Source organism: Triticum aestivum, chromosome 2D, assembly GCF_018294505.1.
Source record: "Triticum aestivum cultivar Chinese Spring chromosome 2D, IWGSC CS RefSeq v2.1, whole genome shotgun sequence".
NCBI lineage: Eukaryota > Viridiplantae > Streptophyta > Magnoliopsida > Poales > Poaceae > Triticum > Triticum aestivum.
Window position 1 is genome coordinate 24,610,522 of NC_057799.1, and position 25,020 is coordinate 24,635,541.

Here is a 25,020-nt window from a genome sequence, read left to right on the forward strand (position 1 = left end):
GGGTTTTTGGGGGGCGGATTTTGATGTTTGCGGTTGTAGATGCTCTCACTACCTTGTGGAACATGTACAACGGGGTGTCTATTGGTCATTTTACTCTTCAAATGTTAGGTTTCCAGACATGGGTGGGTCCTAAATATATTGATAGACATCCATACATTTAGAATGGCGGGACCAACTATAGTTGCTAGATAAACATCAAATATAGATCTCTGATAAATAAATAAAGAGTTTTGTTTCAGCACACCCTTCTTTAGAAAGGTTTGCTGATTTAGATGCAAATTAAAGGTGGAGATTATAATTACCCCTCCAATCAAAATGATTAGATTTTTATCACCTCTTGTTTAATCCATTGGGAGAATAGGGATCACAATTAGTTTATTGTGAATGTACCTGAAAACTCTTTTTAAGTAACTTCAAGATTTGTGTAGATTTTCTGTTTTCTAACAATTGATAAAGTCACCACAGATGGCTTCGTGGTCGACGGAAACGTCTCCTCCCACTAAACGCACATCGTCCAAAGGTCTGAAATAAATGCAGAAAAATGCGAGCACCAACATAAGTTTAGAACTTGATCTCTGGTGGGTTGGTTTGCCCATGGCTATAGTTATTGCTGCAACTTTTCGTAGCTAGTCTTTGAAAAGTATTAAGGAATTAACTAGGTAACCTTTCAGGTACGGTGCAACGTGGATGGACCAGATGAATAAGCAGGAATATAGCTGGAATTCTGCGTCCATGGAGAGGGACGTGCATCCTAATGTGCATGGAGATGGACCATTTCCTTGCGCGTCCGGAGACCAAGGTTTGGGCGCGCTTACACATTGCAAAGTTGAGACGATGGATACTGGGAGGCGAGCTGTCGTTGGGTGTGTGAGCTCCCCAATTTGAGAGTACGAGAGTGACGACGGATTGCACTGAGCATTGCCTTACGATAATACCTTATATGTTCAATGATAATATACTGGGACGTATTTTTTATTATATTTATTTAGAGTTATTGTTTGATCAAACTTTATAAACTTTGACTTCTTCGGAAAGGAATGCGGCAGGGGAAATCCGTACAATAGGATTGTACTGGAAAGAATAAGAAATAAGACCCAAATCCTCATCCGTGAGGACTTGAACCTGATTGACTGGGCCGTACATCCACTCCCCTAATCAAGTGAGCTAGTCTCAGTTTTTAGTGTTTGATTTAGAAAATAATACACACTATATAATGAAACGAATGGAATATTAACCAAATGACTTTGCTCTATGCTATACAAAGAACCTGGCATGTGTGACACGTGTTGCTACGATGTTCGCTGTGTGCATCGCCAATGCAGAAACCAGACATTCGCTTAATGCAATTATATCATTTCGATATATCAATTAAATAAAAATGTCCTTATTGAGAGAGAAAATGCGGGCCTTTTTCACTGTTCTGACCTTATGAGGAAACTTTAGCACAAAATGAACTCCACACAAAACAATTTCACGATCTGACCCTTTTCAGAAACGCCAAAGGCAGTGGCGTTGCTGCACTATGAAAACGCCGAACTAGCTAGCATTGCAGGCCTGGTCGAGATGCTACGTGGCAGGGCTGAAACGCCAAAGTTTGTTGCGTTGCTGGAAACGCCAAGGGGGTGGGCGTTGCTGCCCAAGCATGCAACGCCAAGGATGGTTGGCGTTCACCTAGCTTTTCATATTTTTCATTTATTTATAAAGTGAAGCAACGCTAGCTAGTTCGGCGTTTTCAAATAGAGAAGAAACGCCACGTCTTGTGGCGCTATTAAAAGGGTCAGATTGTGAAATAGTTTTGTGTGGAGTTCATTTTGTGCTAAAGTTTTCTGAAAGGGTCAAAGTAGTGAAAAGAGCCGAAAATGTGTTGATGCGCTCTAAGCTATCCAATAATGCACATGTGTGGCCCAGGTAGCAATACCACCGGAGCTGGACCTGCAAACGCCTGTGGCACTGTGGCAGAGCTATAAATAGTCGTTCTAATGTGAAATGTATCTTGGCATCTCTGCAGCATCTGCTTTGAGTCAAGTTCCTTCTGCCCTGGCCTTGCGTCAACAGGTACGTACGTTGTTTTACTTTTTTTAAGAAAAGGTGCGTATGTTGTCCATGTATGATTTATCGTTTCTAGTCGTTTATTATGTACTCTTTCTTTGATATTTTCTGTAATGTAATTGATCTATATTACCACGCAAAGGTATACTTGATGCTTCAACCTTCTTATTATCTCTATTATTATTTATTCATATTTTGAAGAATTTCAATCTTTAGCCGAGTTAGCCAGACATGCTTTTTTGAGGATATGGGCACACGATGAAGAGAATAAATCATACTTTGTCACGGATTTTGTTAGCCAGACCAGCTATGTCAGCAATTTTATTTTTTATTTGGGAAATACGGATTGTGCTTTTGTACTAGATTTATGAGTATTGCTAGTCGGTCCCCTCCACCCCCTAATGATGATGTTGTTACATTAATGTGTTCTAATGTTTGGAAGGTTGGTACAAATGTGTTTCTGGCACACAAAATGTGTTGTGCATGTTAAAAGTCTACTCATAGTGAGGAGTAACTTTGAACATATGCATGTTACTAGTCGAAGTTACTCTCCACTGTGAGTAGTCTGTTATGGCATCAATTGTTGATGTGTGGTCCTGTTTATTTTCCCAAAGGATATGCTTTGATGGTGTCCTGATTTGGTGCAATGTCTTTGTAGATTTCAAAGCACTCAATGCCTCGTAAAGTTGTTAAACTCCATCGTCTTGAAGACCTCTTCTGTGAGACAAGTACTGATAAAAGTATGAAGCTACAAGTTTTGCAAGACATAACAGAGAATTTCTCGGTGGATACGGTGATTGGTAGTGGTGGATTCGCAGTGGTTCACAAGGTAAGTCGGGCTACTTGTTTATTTTTCAGTTTGTAGAAGCTTTTCAGTTTGTAGATTACACACCTATAACTGAAGAAACATATAGGGAAAGCTTGAAGATGGTTGTGTAGCTGTGAAGAAGTTCCACGAAGTACTAGAGTACAAATCATTTGAGCGTGAGGTTGACTGTCTGATAAGGATTAAGCACCAAAATATAGTACGATGTATCGGTTATTATGCTGGAGAACAAAAAAAGATGGTGATGATGGACGGCAAGAATCTTTTGGTAGGAGTTCGACACCAACTGATTTGTTTCGAGTATCTTCACAATGGAAGCCTTCGCAGGAATCTTGATGGTATGACAGGTGCCCGGCCTATTTTTATGTGTAAATTTCTCCAAATTATATCCCCCCCCCCCTCCAATTTATCAAAAAAAATGCACATACAAGGCATTGGCAACATCACACTTTTTTAAACATAATACTCCCTACTTTCTAGTTTGTTGGGCCTATCTCAGCTTTTGAAATGTTTCGGTTTGTTATTACTCCCACTTCTATTCCTCTTCATAACATGTAGATTTTTAGGCGCATTAAATTGCTACATCAAAAGATTAAAAGGAAATTGACGCATGCAACCTTCACTGCTCATTTAGCCTAGGCATGCATATGTGTACTTGTTTTCCTCAAAAAGAATCACGTTTGCATCAACCTAGGCACAAGATGTAGTCATCTATCACATCGCTTCCCCACTAATCAAAACCACTGCGAATCCACCACTACCAATCACCGTATCCACCGAGAAATTCTCTGTTATGTCTTGCAAAACTTGTAGCTCCATACTTTTATCAGTACTTGTCTCACAGAAGAGGTCTTCAAGACGATGGAGTTTAACAACTTTACGAGGCATTAGTGGTTTTGGTAGTGGTGATACGGTGATTTTGATTAGTGTGCTTGCTTTCCTCAAAAGAATCACGGTTGCATCAACCTAGGCACAAGATGTAGTCATCTATCACATCGCTTCCCCACTAGGGACCTTCTGAACTGAATATTTAAGAGAATCGATTCAAGAATTAAACTAACGAAAGCCTCTTTTCGTTGTACAATGTTATAGAGGGTTGGATACTGTATGGTCAGGGGCGTGTCCCCTAGCCATGTATCTTCCCAGAACCTAGTTGAATTGCTGTTCCAAAAGATGAATCATTCGGTTGCGCCATTACTACTGTGAGGGTCTTAGAGTGTAGATACTTGTTATGAAATAATTGTATTCATAGACCCTTGTCCTCAATAGAAAGTCTATACAACCATTTACTGAGTAGGCATATGTTCTTTTCCTCAAGGTTTCTATCCTTAAGCACCCTTGTTCCATCGGCCTATAGATTATATCCCACTTTGGCAACCTATATTTTGATTAAGGGAGTGTTTGGAGTCCCTCCGCTCCAGACTCCGCTCGCGGAGCTGACGGAGCTACAGGCTAAATAAATGGAGCTGGAAAATAGGTGCTCCGCAGATCCCTGTAATTTTGTGGAGCCTGTGGATAGCCGAAAAGGCCCCAAGTCTCATCGCTCTGCCAGGAGAAATGTGGTCCATAAAAGTCTAATATTTTTCGTACACCCATATGTACCTCAAAGAAAGTCAATAGGAACATTGGCATACTTGTAAGCATGGAATTTATCAGGATTAGCTGACCCCATAATGCATAAGCTTGCCTGTCCAACAGCTAAGCTTTTTCTCAAATCAATCCTCTATGCAATTGCATTCTTTGTTGTTAAGTTTTCGGAGATGAATTGGTATTCCCTGATATTTAAATGGTAGAGAACCCAACCCACACCCAAACAATTGTCTATAGTTTTCCTGCTCTTCCTTGGCGCGTTCAAAACAGAACAGTTCACTCTTGCTGGAATTAATTTTCAAACCAGACAGTTGTTCGAAGAGACAGAAAACAAGTTTCATATTCCTAACCTTGCCAAATCATGTTCCATTAAAATAATAGTGTCATCAGCGTACTGAAAAATGGAAACCCCACCATCCACATGATGAGGGATAAGCCCACTTTCCTCACTGTCCTCTTTGGCTCGATCAATTAGGACCGCCAACATATCGGCCATGATATTAAACAAGATTGAAGACATTGGATCCCCCTGCCTCAGTGCCTTGTGTGTCGGGAAATAACGACTTATGATGTCATTAACCTTTATCTCAATGTTTTTTTTGTACAGAGGATTCTACCTGTTTCCTTCAGGCCACATCAAAACCCTTCATAAGCAAGGCCTACTGCAAAAATGGCCATTTAACCTTATTGTATGATGTTTCAAAGTCCACTTTGAAGACAACTCCATCTAGTTTCTTTGAGTGAATTTCGCACAAGGTTTTGTGAAGAATGACAACACCCTCCAGGATATTTCGTTCCGGCATGAACTCCGTCTGAGTTGGCTGCACCACAGTATGCGCAATCGAACATCGTAAGAAGGACCCAAACATACAAACTAAATTTGCAATGTAGTCCTTGAGTAATGGGCTTCTGTGGCAAACCAAATCCGCTGTGGCCAACGAACCACTTCGGCCGAATTGATGGTTGTTGCCACTCCTCGACCTCGAAGACTACCTGGAACAAGAGGGCGTTGATGTCAAAATCATAGTCACAACTGCCTTTCTACTCCGTATATATTGGCATTGTGGCCCGTAGGAGAACGGGGCCAGTACATGAGGTGGCCTATTACAAGCTCTAGGGCGGAATTCAGTAAAATTATGCCTACGCAAATGCTTTGCTTTGTTGAACATGGAGCCTAGTACCCCAGAATCATAAAAAATAAGCCCCTTCCTAAATTTGATAAGGCTTCTAAACTAGTTATCCTATAACTAGCTCAGAAGCCCCAATGAACGAGTGACGATTTATGAGAGAAGCTCGGGAGGAGCCAGCTTATTTTTTAGGCCGCGAAAAGAACTCGTGCCCCAATGAATCAGTCACAACCCACGCAGATGACGCAGCTTATGCACATCGTCCTACGACATTAGGGTTCTCAAACAAAAAACAAAAAAATCCTACAACATTGGGGCTTCTCCACACCCGCCTTTGCCTTCACACGATAGTCGCCGCTGCCACCTCCACACAATAGTCGTCCACCACATTGCCATATTGATCCATGCATGACGAATTGCTCTGGAACGCCGAAGAGATGACATGTGCATCATCTCTTCTCCGACCATGGCTGCCGCCTACAACCATGAATTCATTATCATCGTCGATTCCCTGGCTCCCCGGCATCTTAACCAAGCTCATCGTGATCACGCAATTGTTTCCCCTCCTCTCTCGCCTCCTCGTGTCTCGTAGCCTACCGCCTTGCGCCAACCTAGGCTGCTGCTGTTCGCCATCACCATGGCCGGTCCGCTTGGTCTCACCTAGGCTTCTCCACGATTGGTCTGGTCCTCGAAAACTTGACCGCGATGCTCTTCGGTCTGGTCCGGTCCGGTTCGAACCCCCGACGGCCGGTCCAAACAGCGGCTAGATCAGGGACCGGACCATGTCCGCCCAGAGTGGTGCCGCCACAACACAGTCCGTATTCATACACCTGGAGAATAGAACTAATCTAATGAGTTCTCTCATGCTTTTCTTCCAATAGATCGGTTAGCATTGAGCTAGGCATGTAGGCCGACCAAAATAAGGCTAGACATGTATAGCCACTACATGGGTACAAGTCGTAATTAACGACACACTAATTTCCCAGGGGATTGGTTCTTTTGCCCCACTTTACATGGGGTTTTATGATTTGCCCTAGACTTGTCTAAATGGTAAGTGGCCCCGGCCCCACCCGTCATTCTCGAGGTGGGGGGGGGGGGGCAAAAGATCCCATTTCTTCTGATTTCCCCTTTTATCGATGTGTGGGTCGATGAAAAATAGATGATACACCGTGCATTACTGCGAAAATTAGTTGCAACATATTATTTTGATGAGATTTGGTTGTCTAGATTTGTATATTAGAGTGAAGACTAAAATAGATCTGATGAATAGAATATAAGTAGTATATCTGATGCATATTAAAAGAAATAAAAGTGCTAGGTCGATGAAGTGGGATGTGTGCATGTTGAGAGCAATAGTAGAAGTATCATTTCTCGTGCATGTTGAGTGAAATAACAGTAGTGGGGTAGATACAGCGGGATGTGTGGTGAGGTCACGTGCATGCATGTTGAGATAAATAGAAGTAGTGGGGATCAACTATTTATGTATATATGAAATACAAATAACTGAAATTCTACAGTGTGAAATGAAACTTTAAAAGCTTGTAATTTTGAGAAAGACTTTGACCAACTTAATGGACTTGGTTATAATTTTCTGAACATTATTAATTTGTTTAATTGATAGACGACTATCATTGTTGGAGTCAGTGGAACATGTGTTATGATACTATCCGAGGAATTTGTCTCGGTCTGCACCATCTTCATGAGCACAGGATACTTCATGGAGATATCAAACCAGATAATATACTGCTTGGTGATGACATGACTCCAAAAATTGCGGATTTTGGTTTGTCAAGGCTGTTGGAGCAAGGAAAAAGCCGAATTCTCATTGAAAAAAATATGGAACACAGTAAGCTAAGTCTCCATTGAAATTTCATTGTTTAGTCAGAGAAATCATTCATCCATGTATCTGATTGTATCAATTTTCATGCAGGGGATACACCGCACCAGAGTACACAAACAATGGGGAATTTACTATCAAATCAGACATATATAGTTTGGGTGTTTTAATAGAAAACATACTAAATAATGGACAACACACGATATCCATGGATGATACAGTAAGAAGATCCCCCCCCCCCCCCCCCCCGCGTCTTTGTAGATAGTGAGACTATAAGATGAAGCAAGAGCATCGTCAGCAAAACCCCTAAACTTTGAAACGCACGCAAGGAAAACCCCTAATTATTAGACCCCATGTTTTTTTTAGAACGAAGGCTCAGGACGAGCCCGGCTTTGAATTAAAAAAGCCATCAACCGGCCAGGATTACAACAAGCACCAAGTACAGAGACGAACACAGAAAACAGCTAAAAGGGTACAAGAGTGCTGTGCTAACAGCTAATAGGCTTCCTACCATCCACAAGCAAAGATGCAGCATCTAAAGAACAAGACCAGCTTGGAGACGTTGAAGCCCTCCACCGAGTGAGATCCACCCCACCGAGACACCATCTGACCTTGAGGAGACCCAGCTAGCAAGCGGGGGTGACGATGGCAGCTCCATGGGCTCCGGCCGAAGCGGCGACAACCTCCTACATCTCCGAAAGGGGCTCCCTAGCCCCTCGCCTGGCACGAGGCGCTGATCCGTCGGACGATGAGAACGCTCTCCCAAGAGCAAAGGTGTACACCCGACGCCATGGCCACACGAAATGCCATACCAGAGCACCATCAACACGCGTCGCCGAGCTCAACGAAGGGCAACATGGCACTGGGAGGGAACCAACACGCAAGGAGAAGCAAAAGCACGGTGGGGCTGCCGATGACAGAGCAACAATGGAGTGGAGCCACTGGACTGAACATGGAGACGAAGCTGCCAAACGCCCACCAGCTCCAACCATGTCGCCGCCAGACGCCCACCAACCAGATCGGACTCACCACCGCCCCAAACTCACCGAAGGCGGCACCACCATGGGGGTGACGGCGCCGCGAGCGTCGCTGCCGCCCAATCCAAAGGGATTTGGGTTTTCACCCCGGTATACGAGCAGGGGAACGAGGCAGAGGGGGAAAGGGATAACCTTGACGGCGCCTACAAGTAGGAGACGGCGCCCTCAGGCGTCGCCGTCGTCGTGGCCGGCAGAGCCAGCCATGGATTTCTCCGGGCTCCACGTCTTCCCCACCCCTAGCACAGACGCGGCGCCGGCAGCCTGGGCCAGCCGGAGACCAGATCTGACAGGGGCCGAAAGGGTTGGAGACGGAGGCGTCAGATCCGGGACGGGCGCCCCCGCGGCCACCGCGCCCCACAGCCACCACCCGCCGCCGCCTTGCCACCCGCGCGGCCAAGGAGGACGGCCAGCACTAGCGACGGCCGCTTGCTGAGGTCGCCGTCGCTCCACCACCCGAGGCCGCCGCCGCCTCGGCTCCAAAGCCCCCTGCACGAGACAGGGCGGAACAGATCCTCGCCACCACCCTTCCCGGGCGGACGCGCAGCACTCCGGCGACCCCCTCCGGTGGTGGCGAGGGAGAGGAGAGTGGGGGAGGGGAGGCTGGCGGCGGGCTAGGTTATCACCGCCCGAGTCGCCCCTGCGGGAGCGACGCGGGGGCCGGGCCAGAGAGTTACACTCGTGTGATATTTCTAGACCCCATGTTCCACTGTCCTATATTTTATTAATTTTGTCTAACTAACTGTATACATCGACATAAGTACGTAACATGTTTAGCTTGCTAATTATATTGGCCCACATCTGAATACCGACCACCAACATAATTACTAGCTAGCTGCCTAATCAGAAAATATTCGCTCTAAATCAACAAATATTTAACAGATGCTATGATTAGTACAAATTACACTATCATTAATTAATTGGCAAATAATAGCATACGAACACCCTAATTCTTGAACATGTTAATTCCAATTTTTTTATGGGTTGGTACATAATTATGATTAGCGCAAAGGGTGGACGTAGAGGGCACCCAAATAAGGTGCCCTTGGTGTACGGCCCCTTCTAGGATTGGGAATTTTTTTGGGGGGGGGGGGGGGGGGATGGGGCTATGTATTTGGGCGAGTGGAGTCAAAGTTTATCTTGACGGCAAGTTTACCCCCACACTGTTTTGCTAATAAAAATGTAGCTGGGCAAGTGGAGTGGAAGGTTGGACCAGCTCGATGCATCTGAGAAGCACACACAACTGGAACAAGTGAGAGCATGCATCGACATATCAAAAAGGTGCAGACAACATGAACCAGAGAGTAGACCTGTTACACAGGATATCCTCGGTTCCCTTGGTGTTGACACTTCTTCCTTACCGGTATCGGTACAGCCGGTATATGATCATTCCAATTTCATTTCGCGAAAACATGTGACTTCTCCATTATCATAAACGTAGACGTGTGTCGTCATTGCCCTTACTTGTTGGAGGTATGGTCTCTTAGTTCAAGTTAAGTGAGAAGCTGTTTTTGTATCCCAGCAGGCATCAATCACAGGCATGGAGTCAATGGTGCAGGCCGAGCCATCATTGGAGGGAGAAACCGGCCGCACGTCCAAGATGCTTCAATCGGAATCGTTGCTGATTGCCAACAACAAGCCCCGTCACTGGAGATGGATATCCCTCCCAGATTCCAGGTTTGCTCACCAAACATTCAAACCAGAGAAATGCTCTCAACGACCGTATTCAGATCAACAGTTTCCAGTTCCCGGGCTTGATTTTGTTTTGTTCCGTGACAAGGTTTGCCAAGTATGCGGAGCTCCTGAGTGTGTACTTCCTCGCGATCAGCGGAGAGGTCTCACCAGCAGACCTTTGCGCCGGTGCAAGCTACACCGTTTACCTAGTGTACAAGCTGGCGAGCAGCTCCTGTGGCTTGAGAGGTTTCGTGCAGACGTCGTCGCTTAGGCTCCACGGGGAGCATACCGTCGCCACCAGCAAGGTTAGCCTCGGCCAGGAAGCGTGCGCATCGGACAGCGATGTTACCTACCCTGTCCCGAGGAGCGATGGCTGGTTGGAGCTTAAGCTGGCGGAGTTCACAAATGATGACGAGATGCGACAAGAGAAGGGGGTGATCGTGGATCTCCGTGAGGAGAACGTCGCCGTGGAGAAGAGAGGACTCATCGTGGAGGGCATGGAGTTCAGGAGCAATTAGCTGTGCTCATGTCATTTGTGGCCATGCTATTCAGGGATTTGATATGTAATAAGCCCAGCTTGGCAAACATACATTCATGTTAGTCTCAAATCACGTAAATTTCTTACTGTTAAACCAAAAGCATTATGTTCTACTTGTATTTTCTTATATTTAGATTTTTTTTTCTTGTAAGCACATGAACACTTGTTCAGATGAACTTGAACAATTTTTTCAATACACAAACATCATTTTGTTTTAAGTTCTACCAACCATTTCTGTCACATATAAGAACAAATTCCAAATAAAGACATGATTCTTGTAATATCCACATGGTTTTTTTTTCTTATTTTTGATATAGCTTACAATTCATGCCGAATAGTACATGAATAACTTTTTGCGACACATGAATGAATCTTTTGAAATATAATAATATATATTTTTAAATACACATACATTTTAAGAAATACAAAATTATATATTTTAAGCACACATGGCCAATTTTTTTCAATTTTATTATTTAAAATTGGAAATATTTTAAAAAAATTATCATAAAACTTGTTCCTGCTCGATGGGTCATTCTAAATGGCCGCTGCAGCCGAGCCAGTTTTGTTGCTTGCGCTAGAAGCGAGGCAAAAAGGGTGAAATGGACTGAAAGTGAGGTACACAATCGAAGCCGCTTCCTATTTGGCACTTTAGGGTGCCGGTTACTGCCCCTACTCCCCCTTGTCATTGGGCTGGGACCATTTGCTTCTTCCTCTTTCTTCTTCTCTTCTCTAATCCAACCGCACCCAGCAAGCCAACACCTATTTGCCGCCTTATGTACCATTTAAAGGCAATTCAGTACATGGCACACACCCCTTCCCCTTATTTACGTTCTAACTAGCAAAACCGTCCGTGCGTTGCGATGGGAGAAAAAAAAATCATATTTTTCAATAATCTTGACCACATTTTGCTGCATCACCAAGATACATTATCACTCTCATTTTCTGAAATCATGAACAATTTTTAAAATCATGAACTTTTTTTAAACTTGTGAACATATCTGAAATCATGAACATTTTTACAGATTTTCAAACATTTTTTAAGATCATGAACACTTTTTAGCGAGGAGTGCGCGCGTTGAGGAGAGAGTTGACTTTGTGCGAAGGGATAAGACAAATCTGATGGCCACCAGCACTTACATCTGACTGTTCGAAAGCGACGGGCCAAACCCCTGGTCCGTCGGCCGATGTGTAGTAGTGGCCTTACTTTTTAGCGGTCGCAATGAAGGTACCTAAGCATGCCACCTCCACCAGCTCGCGTCGGTGGGCCCTAAAAGTCATACACACATCGCCATCAACCTCTGTCCCATGACCGTCTCCGGATCACCAAGGTTAGGTTTGCCCACACCTCTTTTTATTTAGGTCATGTTGCATAATTCTCATAAATGAGATAATTCGAGGTACAATATTAGTATGTTTATAATTATTTTCTTTGTTTACCTTATTATTATTTATTACCAAATACATTTGATAATATAGTTCAACAAACTTATCTTCATGCCTGGCACATCAATCATTCCATCAAATTATATTTTGTGCAAACTTGAGCGTTCAGGACCTCTAAAAGATTTGTTTTGCCTTTGTGTGATAACCTTTAGGCTACACTAGTCAAAGTGATGTTGCTACAAGGACCATGGTGCAATGTATGGTTGGCAACAACTAACAAGACACCGACAATACTTTGTAATATGGTGCAATTAACAAAGCGGTGGTCTCTGGTTACATGATCCCAAACTCCAAACCTACAGGTTGTAGTGTTGACGATTGAGGACTAGGGCGAAGCCATGGCGGCAGTGGAGGAAGCGGTCATAATAGTCGAGTGGCAAGAGGAAGCACACAACGAGTCTAGGTTGGTGCGAAAAAGGCAGACTCATGTCAACATTGTCTGTGGCGGGCACGGAAAAGGCAAAGGAGGCGCAGAAGAGGGAGAGCATGTGCGGAGGAAGGCAGAGGAGGGTCTCCCCAGGAGGTCATCATATAGCAGAGGCACCATGGAGGACTTTTGTGTATGATTCAGGGTTCTAGTTGACTCCTCTCATTTCATTCGGCTAATAAGATATCTTGGGCCAGGTCTAGATGGGCCAAGCCCATATACCACACTAGCACATGATCCTTGTGGACCATTCCTTTTTTTTTGGTAAAATGGCAACAAAAGCATGAGTCAGCCCAGCCCAAGGCGCAATGCCAAAAGACATAGCATCCGAAAATTGCGAGATCGTCAGGCTAAGCCAACACCGATCCGCAAGACCCACACTACACACGCACCGCATATGGTTACAACTTACAAATACAATAATGTTGCTGTTTGTTCTATTTTCTATTGTAAACAACTGCGCGAGGCTAAGACACATCCCACACAATCATGAGGTCAGTAGACCATGTTCACTACCACTGGATTCCCCAAATACAGAGCCGCCATACAAGTGCAGGTGCAGCGCAGAGGAAAATTACAAGATGCTGAGGAGGATGCGGGGTGTTGATGTAGGGCATGAAGAAGGGGTGGCTCATATCTGTCTCATCAGAGAAGACGCTGAGGAGGGGGTAGGTTGTCATGGCAACCGCGGAAGAGGCGGCGCCTGACGAGGCCCTGCCAACACTTGCAAACAAGGGAGGAACAGAAGAGGGAGGAGGGCTAACATGGAGGTAGATTTTATCACTAAATTTGCGCTCTACCTGCTGTTAGGAGTATTTTTTTGGACAGGAATAGCATTCTCAAACGGAAGATGTGAAGAAATAAAGTCTACGGGATTAGTATCCCAAACGGAAGTCAAGAAGGCAGGCCTTGCGAAGCAGTCAACCACCTGGTTTGCATTGCGATTACAAAATCACTCGGCGTGGCATCCATTCCAAAATGGTTCGTGGCACCATTCGGTGCTTCCATGAGATATCAAGCAATCAGATTTCCACTACATCCTAGGTGCAGCCAAACTTTTTGTTGACACTATTAGCTGCTTCCAGGTAGAGCTAAAGAACATAGAATCAATCTAGGCAGCACCAGCCGCAGAATGCAGAATCCATTACATAGTCCAGGGGACACCTAAAAAGTGGCAAACGATATTAAACCAAAACGGACACAGGGGCACAGGGCAGCACAACACCACTTCCCCAGCTCCACCATCTTGGCTACGATCAAGTCAAGATCAACCTCCAGCAGCTTCCTCCCCCCAAAGAGCCGCTGGTGCTGCAAGAAAAAAAAAGGAGCATTTCATGCATGGCATCCTGCTCACCGGGTTGTTGCACAAGTTTAACTTCAAAACTCAGGTCGCCAAAACAGAGCCCAAGCCACCAAGGATGAACAGAGCAAACCACACAAATGGGCAGCTAAGAAAATAGGTGGCCGACAGTTTCAATGTGCTCAGAGAAGGGGCAATGCCAATTGCCCGTACCATACTCTATCCGGAATGACTTGCAAGGTGAATTATCCTGCTTTTTAAAGGGAAATATGATGCCCGTGTAAGTCAGAGCTCTATACATCGACTTGCGGTGTAGATTTTGTTAGCAGTGAGCTCCCACACAGCAGTCATCCTGATTAGGCGAGGGTGATATTAGAGTAATATTACACAGTTAGTACAAGAAGTTGTCGCGGATACACAAGTTAGTAATGTTGCATAAGTGATGCACAACCAGTGGTCCAAATCAGCCTGGGAGGTGAGGGTGCGGTGGTACTAGAATGAACCTCCTGTGCTCAGTCATCTCATCACAATCGCACCGTGTCTCTGTCATGCTTGATGTTGCTCATGACGTACTTCGCGTTGACGGCATACCCGCCCTACCCTGTTGTGCTCCCAGCCTCCCACACAAACTGCTCGAGGAGCTTCCGCGTGCTGCTTGACTGCTATAACCTCTTCCTTATAACCCACAACGGCCTCGCACACGTCCTCAACCGGTAACACTACCAGCTCCTAGTTTGGGATCCTGTAAACAGTTGCTGGACCGACAACCGAGTTCATTGCACCATGGTACAAAGTACGATCAGCTTCTTCTTACCAACATTACATTACACCACAGATCTTGTAGGAACATCGCAACTGACTAATGTAGCCTAAAGATCATCAAACAAAGGCAAAGCAAAAAAATTTAAAGGGCTACTAGGCTCAAGTTTGCACAAAATCTAATCTAATGAAATATTGGCGTGTAATACGATTGGTTCAATGAAGTATATTAATTAACTAATAAATTCAAGTAACAAATAAAAAAGGTAAAAGAAAGAATTATAACGTACTACTACAATACTTGAAGTCACCATCTCGTTTTTTGATAAGAAGCAAGCAACATGACCTGAATAAAGAGAGAAATTGGCAAAACTAACCTGGGCAATGCGGAGTCAGCCATGGGAGGAGGGTTGGTAGTAGTGGGTGTAAGGCTTCCCGAACCCATGGTTAATTTGTGCTGCCTAATGTGGAATTGAGGGCCCAGAAGCGATACACACATCACTATCAACCCTCCGCCCATAGCCGTCTCCGGATCACCAAGGCTAGGTTTGCCCACACCTCTTTTTATTTAGGTCATGTTGCTTAATTCTCATAAGTGATATTGTGATTCGAAGTAGAGTATTAGTATTTTTATAATTATTTTCTTTGTTTATCTTATTTTTATTTATTACCAAATACACTTGTTAATATAGTTCAAAAAACTTATCTTCGTGCATGGCAAGTCAATCATTCCATCAAATTATATTTTGAGCAAACTTGAGCGCTGTGGCCCTCTAAAAGATTTGTTTTGCCTTCGTTTGATAACCATGGTGCAATGTATTGTTTGTAACAACTAACAAGACACTGATCATACTTTGTATTATGGTGCAATTAACAAAGTGGTGGTCTTGGTTACAAAATCCCAAACCACAAACCAACATGTTGTAGTGTTGCCGATTGAGGACGAGGGCAAGGCCATGGTGGCAGTCGAGGAAGAGGTCATAATAGTTGAGTGGCAAGAGGAAGCACACAACAGAACCACAAATCAAAAAGGGTTGACTAATGTCAACATTGTCCTTGGAGGCACGTATGAGGCACCCGAGGCACAGGGGAGGGAGAGCATGTGTGTGGGAAGGCAGAGGAGGATAGGAGTGGGCAAAAAACCGAGAATCGAAGACCGAAGCCGAAAAAATCGTAAGCAAAGCCAAAAAAAGACAAGGGCCGAATGTTCGCTGGTTTGCTCAGTTAGCAAACATCAAAAACCGAAATTGCTTCGATGACGTACACCGAATTAAACGAATATTATATTACAGGCCAACAAAACTAAACCTAAATTCAGAAAAAGCTAAATCCCAATATGCCATCCATGAAGCTTTCCCAGCCTTTTTGTCTACCCATGCACACAGCACCCATGCAGCAGCCGCAGCTTATCTCGATGCGCTCGAGGCTTCACGCACATCACCTAGAGCCGCCATCTCCATTTGTGGATTTGCCCACGACCCGCAATCCCAACAACCGGCGCCCACGGCTCCAACGCGTAGCTTCCATATTGCCGCGGTGCCCGGCGCCCATAGCATCCACCCGGCGGCGACCAGCGCGCCCATGGCTCCCACAAGCCACCGGCACCCGACGCCCATAGCTCCCACGTGGCGGCGACCAGCGCGCCCATAGCTCCCACAAGCCACCGGCACCCGACGCCCATAGCTCCCACGTGGCGGCGACCAGCGCGCCCATGGCTCCCACGAGCCATCGGCACCTGATGCCCATAGCTCCCACGTGGCAGGGACCAGTGCGGCCATTGCTCCCATGAGCCACCGACACCCGGCGCCCATAGCTCCCATAGGACGGCGGCCAGTGGCACACATGGCTCTCACGAGCATATACGGTTGAATTTCAGGCCAAAGATACCGAGGCTAACTTGCTACGATCGTTGGTATTAAATCAAAACAAAGCTATAATACTCTTTCCTTACAACTTCAAGTGAGTGTTACTGTCTTGTGCATATTCGGTTTCCCTTATTAGTCGAGATTATAGTAATGTAATTGATGAGTTATGCATGCACGCGCAGGTTCCACTATATTCTCCTAGAGATTAAGCTTGAGCAGGGACTAGTAACCGTCTTAGACTCGAGACGAAAAGATCCCCAGGAGTATGCGGACATGACTGAAATGCTCGAGAAGTAAGTTAAATCGATCATTATCGCACCATATCGGCAACTTTGTTCATTTCCTGATATCAAGTAATTGTTTTCTTTGTCTGACAGGGTTTGGAAAAAATTCACCTCAAAAGCTCCGGGACTGCCGAAGAAGCTGCAATTTAAACACCCGAAAGTAAGTACTACTAGCATGTTCCGCGTATCTCCTAGTGATTCAAGCGCTAGTTTCATCAATACCATTTATAGCATGCTTGCTTATCAGTTTGATTGACCTCTATTTTTTGTAAAGTGGTTGTGGCAGGAAGCCGGGAATAATTACGGTGGATACTACGTTTGCGAGTCCATCCGCTACACGACCTATGAGCGGGGCTACTCTGACAAACAATATGAAGTGTGTAAATAATAATATTCACAATTTTATTTTATTACCATCATTTTTGTTGAGTTTCATTTATTCATATATATGTATTGACCCCCTTCTTCAAATTAGATGTTTCGGATGCGGAATGAACTCCTACCACCAGATCGTTTGCGAGCAATTCAAGAGGAATTGGCGGTATTCTTTCTTGAACACGTGATCAATAAAGACGGAGAATACCATGTGGACCCTGAGTTCATATATAATTAGGAGATTATATTGTAAGAGATAATTATATTGTATATATGTAGCCAGTAGCGTAGGATAGATATACGAGAACTTGTTGTTCGACCAATCTCTCGGAGAAGGAGAGGTGGTCGATATCACTTCTCTTTGTATGCATATGTTCATGACGATCTTCTGTTTCCTTCATTTTTGCTTACTAGCTAGCGTGTCGAGTCCTCTCTATACGTATAGTACGTAGCGTCGACCAAGCACGGAGATAAGAGAGGACACTTCTCTCTATTAATTAGCTAACCAACACAATATATGAAACACCTAAATTAACCCCCCAAAACCGCCTAAACCCACCCCTTTCAAAAAAAACTCAGCTCCTGCCAGCTGCTGACGCGTGGATGCCTATTGGTCCCGGTTGGTGCCACCAACCGGGACCAAAGGGCCTCCCGCCTGGGCTCGCCGCACCGGCGACGTGGAGGCCCTCTGTCCCGGTTCGTGTAAGAACCGGGACTAAAGGCCTAGGGCTTTAGTAACGACCCTTTTAGTCCCGGTTCAACAACCGGGACAAATGGGCCTTACGAACCGGGACAAATGACCCTTTTTCTACTAGTGACCCCTCCAATCAAAATGATTAGATTTTTATGACCTCTTGTTTAATCCATTGGGAGAATAGGGATCACAATTAGTTTATTGTGAATGTACCTGAAAACTCATTTTAAGTAACTTCAAGATTTGTGTAGATTTTCTGTTTTCTAACGGAATTGACAAAGTCACCACAGATGGCCTCGTGGTCGACGGAAACGTCTCCTCCCACTAAACGCACATAATCAAAAGGTATGAAATAAATGCAGAAAAATGCGAGCACCAAAATAAGTTTAGAACATGATCTCTGGTGGGTTGGTTTGCCCATGGCTATTGTTATTGCTGCAACTTTTCGTAGCTAGTCTTTGAAAAGTATTAAGGAGCTAACTAGGTAACCTTTCAGGTACGGTGCAACGTGGATGGACCAGATGAATAAGCAGGAATATAGCTGGAATTCTGCGTCCATGGAGAGGGACGTGCATCCTAATGTGCATGGAGATGGACCATTTCCTTGCGCGTCCGGAGACCAAGGTTTGGGCGCGCTTACACATTGCAAAGTTGAGACGATGGATACTGGGAGGCGAGCTGTCGTTGGGTGTGTGAGCTCCCCAATTTGAGAGTATGAGAGTGACGACGGATTGCACTGAGCATTGCCTTACGATAATACCTTATATGTTCAATGATAATATACTGGGACGTATTTTTTTATTATATTTATTTAGAATTATTGTTGTTGCAGTTTTCTAAATAATCATGATCAAACTTTATAAACTTTGACTTCTTCGGAAAGGAATGCGGCAGGGGAAATCCCTACAATAGGATTGTACTGGAAAGAATAAGAAATAAGACCCAAATCCTCATTCGTGAGGACTTGAACCTGATTGACTGGGCCGTACATCCACTCCCCTAATCAAGTGAGCTAGTCTCACTTTTTAGTGTTTGATTTATAAAATAATACACACTATATAATGAAACGAATGGAATGTTAACCAAATGACTTTGCCGTGGGAGGTTGTTGATGCGTGCCCGTCGTTTGGAACACCGATTCCTGCTGAGATTTTCCTCATGAGAATTGAAGGGTCATCGTTTTTATTGGTGGCTAAGGAAAATCAATCTAGATTCAAGATTTGAAGCTATATGAACTATTCTAAAGAACCGATCTAATCTTTGATTGATCGGGTGCCGCGCCCCCCGGAGAAAAGATTAATCTCCCCGGAGGCGACGCGCTGCGGAAGTGGTGAAGGATCTAGGATCGGCGTCATAAGACTAACCGCTCCAATACCATGTAGAAATTATAGGATGGATGAATATTGTATTTTTTTTATTGATCTAATCCTCATGGGGATTATATAAGTGTACTAGACTTGGAGGCAAGAAGCCCATGACTTAAAGCACAAGATGATATGTAAAATCCTAGTCTATCTCTAGTCTATACATATTCTAACACAGTCGTCTCGACACAATCACACCCTGTCTCTGTCATGCTTGATGTTGCTCAGGACGTACTTCACATGGGCGTCATCCCTCCAGGAAGCTACAAGGTTCGTCCTTGCCCTCCCAGCCTCCCACACAAACTGCCCGAGGAGCTTCCGCGTGCCGCTCAACTGCTATGACCTCTTAAAACCCACGACGGCCTTGCACTCGTCCTTTCTTTTTGGCGGGGGTAAAGGAGATTTTCATTACTCACGGGGGCCTCTCAGCCACTGCCAAGTTTACGATGAAGTCTAACCCCGAGTACAACCACTCTGCGGTTCAGGGGATACTACGGCAACACTACCAGCTCCTAGTTTGGGATCCTGTAAACAGTTACTGGACCGACGACGAGTTCATTGCACCATGGTACAAAGTACGATTGGTTGCTTCTTACCAACATTACATTACACCACGGTTCTTGTAGGAACATCCTGACTAATGTAGCCTAAAGATCATCAAGCAAAGGCAAACCAATTTTTTTAAAGGCCATGGGAGGAGGATTGGTAGCGATGGGTGTAGGGCTTCCCGGAACTCAACTCCAGCATGTGTTGTTATTAATTACTTCCAAATTAACCATAGCTTAGCGATGGGAGTACCTGCTAAGCTATGGTTAATTTGGGTTAATTTGTGCCGCCTAATATGGAATTGAGGCCTCAGAAGTCAGACACACATCGTTATGAACCATCCGCCCATGCCCGTCTCAGGATCACCAAGGCTAGGTTTGCCCACGCCTCTTTTTACCAAAGCCAAACCAGCCGGGCGAATAATTCAGCGGTCTGCAGTCTGTATAAAATCAGAAGACAGAGGCACCACATGCTACTTATTTCATAGCTGACATGCGCTTGACCCAAAATTTGAAGGCAGAGACCATGCCTAATTGTTTGACACATCCCACACAACCCTGATCACTCATGAGGTCAGTAGTCCACTAGTTCACTACCACTGGATTCCCAAAATGTAGACACTGAAATATTACATTTCGGCCTAAATATTTCAGGAATTTCAGTAGTACACAACAAATCAAATATTTTTCATTTTTTTGAATTTTTTAAATATTTAATTAAATTCAAGTGAATATTTCGGACCTTTGGCTGAAATGCAAACTGAAATCACTGAATTTCACTGAATTTAAGTGATTTTGGTTGGTGCTGAAATTGTCTCGAAACTGAAATTGAAAATCATGGGCCTTCCTCCACGCCCCGCCCTCCGTCTAGCTCCTCCCACTCCCGGATGGGCCGGATCCGCGCGAGAAGTCCGCCAGGACTGCGGCCGGGGTCGCGTAGGCAACGTAGGAGCGCTCGCTTCCGGCCGACGTGGTGAATCGCCGCCGCCGCCGCGAGCGATGGATGGGTGGGCGGGTGGGGCGAGGAGGAAGCCCATGAAGATGACACTTGGATGTTGGATCCAATGGTTGAGCTCGCATCATAGCATGGTAGCACATCAGCTCCCGTATCACCTGATATTTCCTCTATATCTACAAGGCTGTCCCGAGGCGTAGGTGGAACCTGGCTAATGCAGTGTGTAAGATTACTAAACAGCGGTTCAACAACTGCCTTGAAATGTTTTCGTCATAGTGCGTTCAGCAACGAAACTACTTGGCACACGATAGATGCGTGGCCGATTCAGGGACGATGCAAAATCTGAAGATGCACTCAAGTTTGCATTCTACACCAACGGCTTGATTAGCAACATCGTTCATAGATTGTGGACATGTCGTCATGTGCATAGCAACGCTCGTTCAGCAAACTCACATTCTCACCTATTTGTATGGATGGTTTATATGACTTTTCAAAACCTTCAAGGTAACGTGTGATTTTGTACTTGTGCAGTTTCTCAATAGAACCATAGCGGAACTATGGTAAACACGGGATACGACGGCAGAGCAAGACATTGGCAGCCAGATGAGTGTGAAAAGGGTGTTGAATCAATGTTGACGAGCCCATGTTGGGGACTGAGTGTACCGGTACCAAGATGGACCGGAGTTGACAATGAAAGTTTTGAGGAAGTGGTGAAATTTTTTAAATAAGAAAAATAATTAGAGTAAATGATTGCATATTATGTTATAGCCAAGGCACTTTTTACGGATGAGTAAAATAAAAGAACGCGAACTAGGGGCAAGCAAAAAACTATATGAAGAAAATTAATCGTGAATTTAACTCAGAATTTCTAACATCGAAAGTCATTATCGTTTAGACATGAAAGTCAAGAAGATAAATGATGATAAGTTCAATTAACTATTAGATGTGGATTCCAATACGTAAATTGCTTACTTTTTTTTGAGGGAATGACATCATGACGGATTATATTGATTTGGGGAAAAAAGATACATCATCAGCCAGTACATCAACTAAGAACTCAGTTGGATCTGCCGTCCACACAATTGTTTGGGCATCAACCACCATACTAGCTATCACATAAATTAACGAATAGGTTGCCAGAGAATCTGGGGAACAAAAGCAGGTTAACGGGTAAAGTAACGTTTTTACCTAAGAAGAGAAGAATATCAATAATTGGTACTAAGTAGGGTATATCTAACTATTGATTTGAACGGTCTTCGAGTGTACCTAGTCTTCTTAATGTCGGCACATTGCTTCCTCCAATGGTGACTTGGAGAGTCAACGTCACATTAATGACTTATTTTTTTCTTTTAGGCCAACCAACATCTCATCACCTCCTCATCGCCGGATTTAAAGGTTGCTGCTGCTGGATGGGTTCCTCATCGGCAAGGAGAAAACAACACGATTATCCCTTCCATCTTTCTCCAGGTTAGTGTTACCCAATCTTTGCTTCATTCATTAGTTCTTCTTTCTACCAAAGTATATCATGAGTGTGGACAAAGGATATTTTCTGTCCATATTGGAAGATTATTTCTGTGATTCTGTTTCAGGAAGAAGATCGTCACATATGCCTGGCTGGTGCAAAGGAGAGCCATGGACTTTGAGCTCCATTTGATTAAGAGTATTACAAACAATTTTTCGAAGAACCAAGAAGTTGGGAGCGGTGCATATGGAGCTGTTTACAGGGTAATGAATACTTTTTATAATAATTTTTCTATATCTACATAGTTGTCAAATTAATGTTACCATTACCAGCTAGCTAAGTTCGACAACGCTAACAAGTGATCATACAGGCGGTGCATAACGGGGAAGAGATTGCTGTGAAGAGGCTTCATGCCTTGCAAGGACTTGATGATAAGGAATTCGATAATGAATTCCGTAATTTTACAAAGATCTTTCACAAAAACGTTGTAAGGTTAATTGGTTACTGCTATGAATCACAAGAAAAATTCGTTGAGCACAATGGGGACCTAATTCGTGCTAAAGCTATGGAGCGAGTTCTTTGCTTCGAATATATGCAGCGTGGAAGCCTTGAGAAATATATTGGAGGTAAATCTGATCTAAAATTAGCTAAATTAGTAGTTTTCCAAGATATATAAACGATTCCGCATCTTTACATGTGTAACATATGCCCCACAAATAAGCCTCTCTATTTTCCTGTAATTGCAGATAAACCTTGTGAACTTGATTGGACAACATGTTATGAAATTATTAAAGGGACATGTGAGGGTTTAAATCATCTTCACATGCAGAAAAAACATATTTTCCATCTGGACATGAAACCTGCTAACATATTGCTAGATAATAGCATGGCTCCCAAAATTGCAGATCTTGGTTTATCCAAGCTTGTTTCTTCCACAATAACATATAAAGCAGAGGTGAAAAAAGGAACATAGTAAGTTGATGCATGTTTTAAGCCCGCAATTTATGCTTACGTATTTCTCTAGATTGAAGTTCTATTTGTATTGCACTAACCATATCCGTGATGCATATGATATCATGCAGTGGGTACATGCCACCAGAGTACATAAACAATGGATTCATATCTGAGAAGTTTGATGTGTTCAGTCTGGGGGTCATAATTATAAAAATGATGGCTGGGAATACAGGCCATGTCAGCTGTTTTGAAATGTCCCCAAAAGAGTTCATTGAGCTTGTGAGAAAAGTTCTCGATTCATACAACAAACATGAGCATAGGCCTTTTACATGTTGTGCTATATGCACTCCTTATTCGTGCTTGCACACTATGTACCACTTTCTAATATACTTTGCATGCTCATTTTTCGAATCCAGGTAAGTAAAACTTGGAAGGAGAAGATGCAGGCAGTGTCAGGGTATTCATCTCACGAGATATACATCCTTCAAGTGCGCAGATGCATTGAGATAGCATTGCGATGTATATGCAAGGATCGAAAAGAAAGACCTAATATAGAGAAAATTGTTCATGAACTGGAGGAACTGGAGGTTGAGACCAATAAAATTGCACTACCTTTTGATCGGTCAAAAGACCTAATTCTGAAGGTATGTATGTACAAGTGACTATTCTGAAGGGATGGACAAAGCCCGAAGATGCACCCTCTCTATTTATTCCCTTGCACCCTATCTATTTATTCTTTGTTCTGTATTTTGCATTCTGCTTTTCTACACTAGTAGCACTCCGGCTTATGAAATAGGCAATCTATACAGTTTGTTTTCTATTAATGCATTTTTTTATGATTTGCCACACTAATTGGTTCTTTCCTTGCAGAGAAGTTGTGCCACCAATGATGTGGCGGTGGACCCAGCGTTCGAGTTGCGCTTCCTCTTCGAGCCGAGGAAGGAGGTGTCGTGCTGCCTGCAGCTCACCAACAAGACGGATGGTTTCCTCGCGTTCAACATAAAGGTCAACAAGAACAAGTACCGCGCACAGCCCAGCATTGGCACAATGCCTCCGTGCTCCAAGTGTTATGTCATCGTGACGCTGCGTCCGCAGGGGGCGGCACCACCCAACATGCAGTGTCACGACATGCTGCTCGTGCAGAGCATCAGCATCAGCGAGCAACTGGCATCAGAAGATACTCAAATTTCTTATCAAGAAGTGTTCAAGACAACCTTAGCGGAGAAGGTGGTAGATGAGGTGAAACTGCCAATTGTTTATGTTCCTTTATTGGATGGATAATAACATCTACCTGTCGCCAAGCTGGTGCGCCATGGTGTTGAATTCAGACAATTCTTGAATCGAGTAGTACGCTATATATGTAGCCGTGTTATTTGCCAAAGAGAGTTCTCTGTAATGAGGACGCTCGTGTGTGGTGTGGGTAGTTGACTTGAGGCTTTTTTTTGCGAGTGGACATAAAAAATGATATAATCATCCTTTCAGAGAAAAAAAATCCCCTTGCATTTGTTATGAGAAGAAACACTCACGATATTTTGTTATAGAGATCTGAGAAACATTATGTAATACTCCCTCCGCCCCGAATTATTTGTTTTAGATTTGTCTAGATACGTATGTAACTAAGACAACTAATTTAGGGTGGAGGTAATGCAGAAAAATACACTGAAAAACACAAACAAGAAATAAGAAATGCATACTCGTCTTCAAAGTCTTTCCACTCCATCTTCTCATCAAAGCCTGTGATTTACCAAAGAAGCAAAGTTCGAAAATTGCTTTTGGAGCATGAACACTAGGTAGCACGCTATCCCCACCGCTACCCCAACCGGGGCAGTGCCTCGGTCTGTTTTCCTAGCTAACATATCCAAACTAGGTATTCGGAACTGTCGTAAATAAGGTTCATCTATGTTTATGTTTTATT

General features: G+C 44.0%; 3 protein-coding genes across 4 annotated transcripts; all 3 read left to right on the forward strand.

Moving 5' to 3' along the window:
* Nucleotides 1-1,982: 1,982 nt before the first annotated feature.
* On the forward strand, nucleotides 1,983-7,599 carry LOC123055568 (receptor protein kinase TMK1). The gene is made up of 5 exons (XM_044479529.1): nucleotides 1,983-2,055; nucleotides 2,708-2,878; nucleotides 2,964-3,213; nucleotides 7,214-7,438; nucleotides 7,523-7,599. Exons 1-5 carry the CDS (start codon nucleotides 1,987-1,989, stop codon nucleotides 7,597-7,599), a joined length of 792 nt encoding a protein of 263 aa, XP_044335464.1. The 5' UTR covers nucleotides 1,983-1,986.
* LOC123051207 (F-box protein At2g02240) lies at nucleotides 7,423-11,072 on the forward strand. 2 transcript variants are annotated; one of them, XM_044474017.1, is made up of 4 exons: nucleotides 7,423-7,649; nucleotides 9,650-9,841; nucleotides 9,986-10,140; nucleotides 10,244-11,072. In XM_044474017.1, the coding sequence occupies exons 1-4, from the start codon at nucleotides 7,638-7,640 to the stop codon at nucleotides 10,653-10,655; spliced, it is 771 nt and encodes a 256-aa protein (XP_044329952.1). In that variant the 5' UTR covers nucleotides 7,423-7,637; the 3' UTR covers nucleotides 10,656-11,072. The 2 variants fall into 2 exon arrangements, with proteins under 2 accessions (XP_044329952.1, XP_044329954.1); XM_044474019.1 differs by having other exon boundaries at nucleotides 9,989-10,140.
* A 10,968-nt stretch (nucleotides 11,073-22,040) lies between these two features.
* On the forward strand, nucleotides 22,041-24,648 carry LOC123051208 (putative receptor-like protein kinase At4g00960). The gene is made up of 7 exons (XM_044474020.1): nucleotides 22,041-22,156; nucleotides 22,279-22,414; nucleotides 22,522-22,777; nucleotides 22,898-23,123; nucleotides 23,234-23,384; nucleotides 23,522-23,749; nucleotides 23,976-24,648. The coding sequence occupies exons 2-7, from the start codon at nucleotides 22,322-22,324 to the stop codon at nucleotides 24,384-24,386; spliced, it is 1,365 nt and encodes a 454-aa protein (XP_044329955.1). The 5' UTR covers nucleotides 22,041-22,156; nucleotides 22,279-22,321; the 3' UTR covers nucleotides 24,387-24,648.
* Nucleotides 24,649-25,020: the final 372 nt, after the last annotated feature.

Excerpts from the sequence above, each read along its gene's own strand:
- LOC123051207 (XM_044474017.1), top strand. Across the intron at positions 9,842-9,985 it reads TACCGGTATCGGTACAGCCG|CAGGCATCAATCACAGGCAT; the intron begins GTATATGATCAT and ends TTTGTATCCCAG. Across the intron at positions 10,141-10,243 it reads ATATCCCTCCCAGATTCCAG|GTTTGCCAAGTATGCGGAGC; the intron begins GTTTGCTCACCA and ends TTCCGTGACAAG.
- LOC123051208 (XM_044474020.1), top strand. The coding sequence starts at position 22,322 with ATGGACTTTGAGCTCCATTTGATTAAGAGTATTACAAACAATTTTTCG. Across the intron at positions 22,415-22,521 it reads CATATGGAGCTGTTTACAGG|GCGGTGCATAACGGGGAAGA; the intron begins GTAATGAATACT and ends GTGATCATACAG. Across the intron at positions 22,778-22,897 it reads CCTTGAGAAATATATTGGAG|ATAAACCTTGTGAACTTGAT; the intron begins GTAAATCTGATC and ends CTGTAATTGCAG.
- LOC123055568 (XM_044479529.1), top strand. The coding sequence starts at position 1,987 with ATGTATCTTGGCATCTCTGCAGCATCTGCTTTGAGTCAAGTTCCTTCT. Across the intron at positions 2,056-2,707 it reads CCCTGGCCTTGCGTCAACAG|ATTTCAAAGCACTCAATGCC; the intron begins GTACGTACGTTG and ends ATGTCTTTGTAG. Across the intron at positions 3,214-7,213 it reads CCTTCGCAGGAATCTTGATG|ACGACTATCATTGTTGGAGT; the intron begins GTATGACAGGTG and ends TTTAATTGATAG.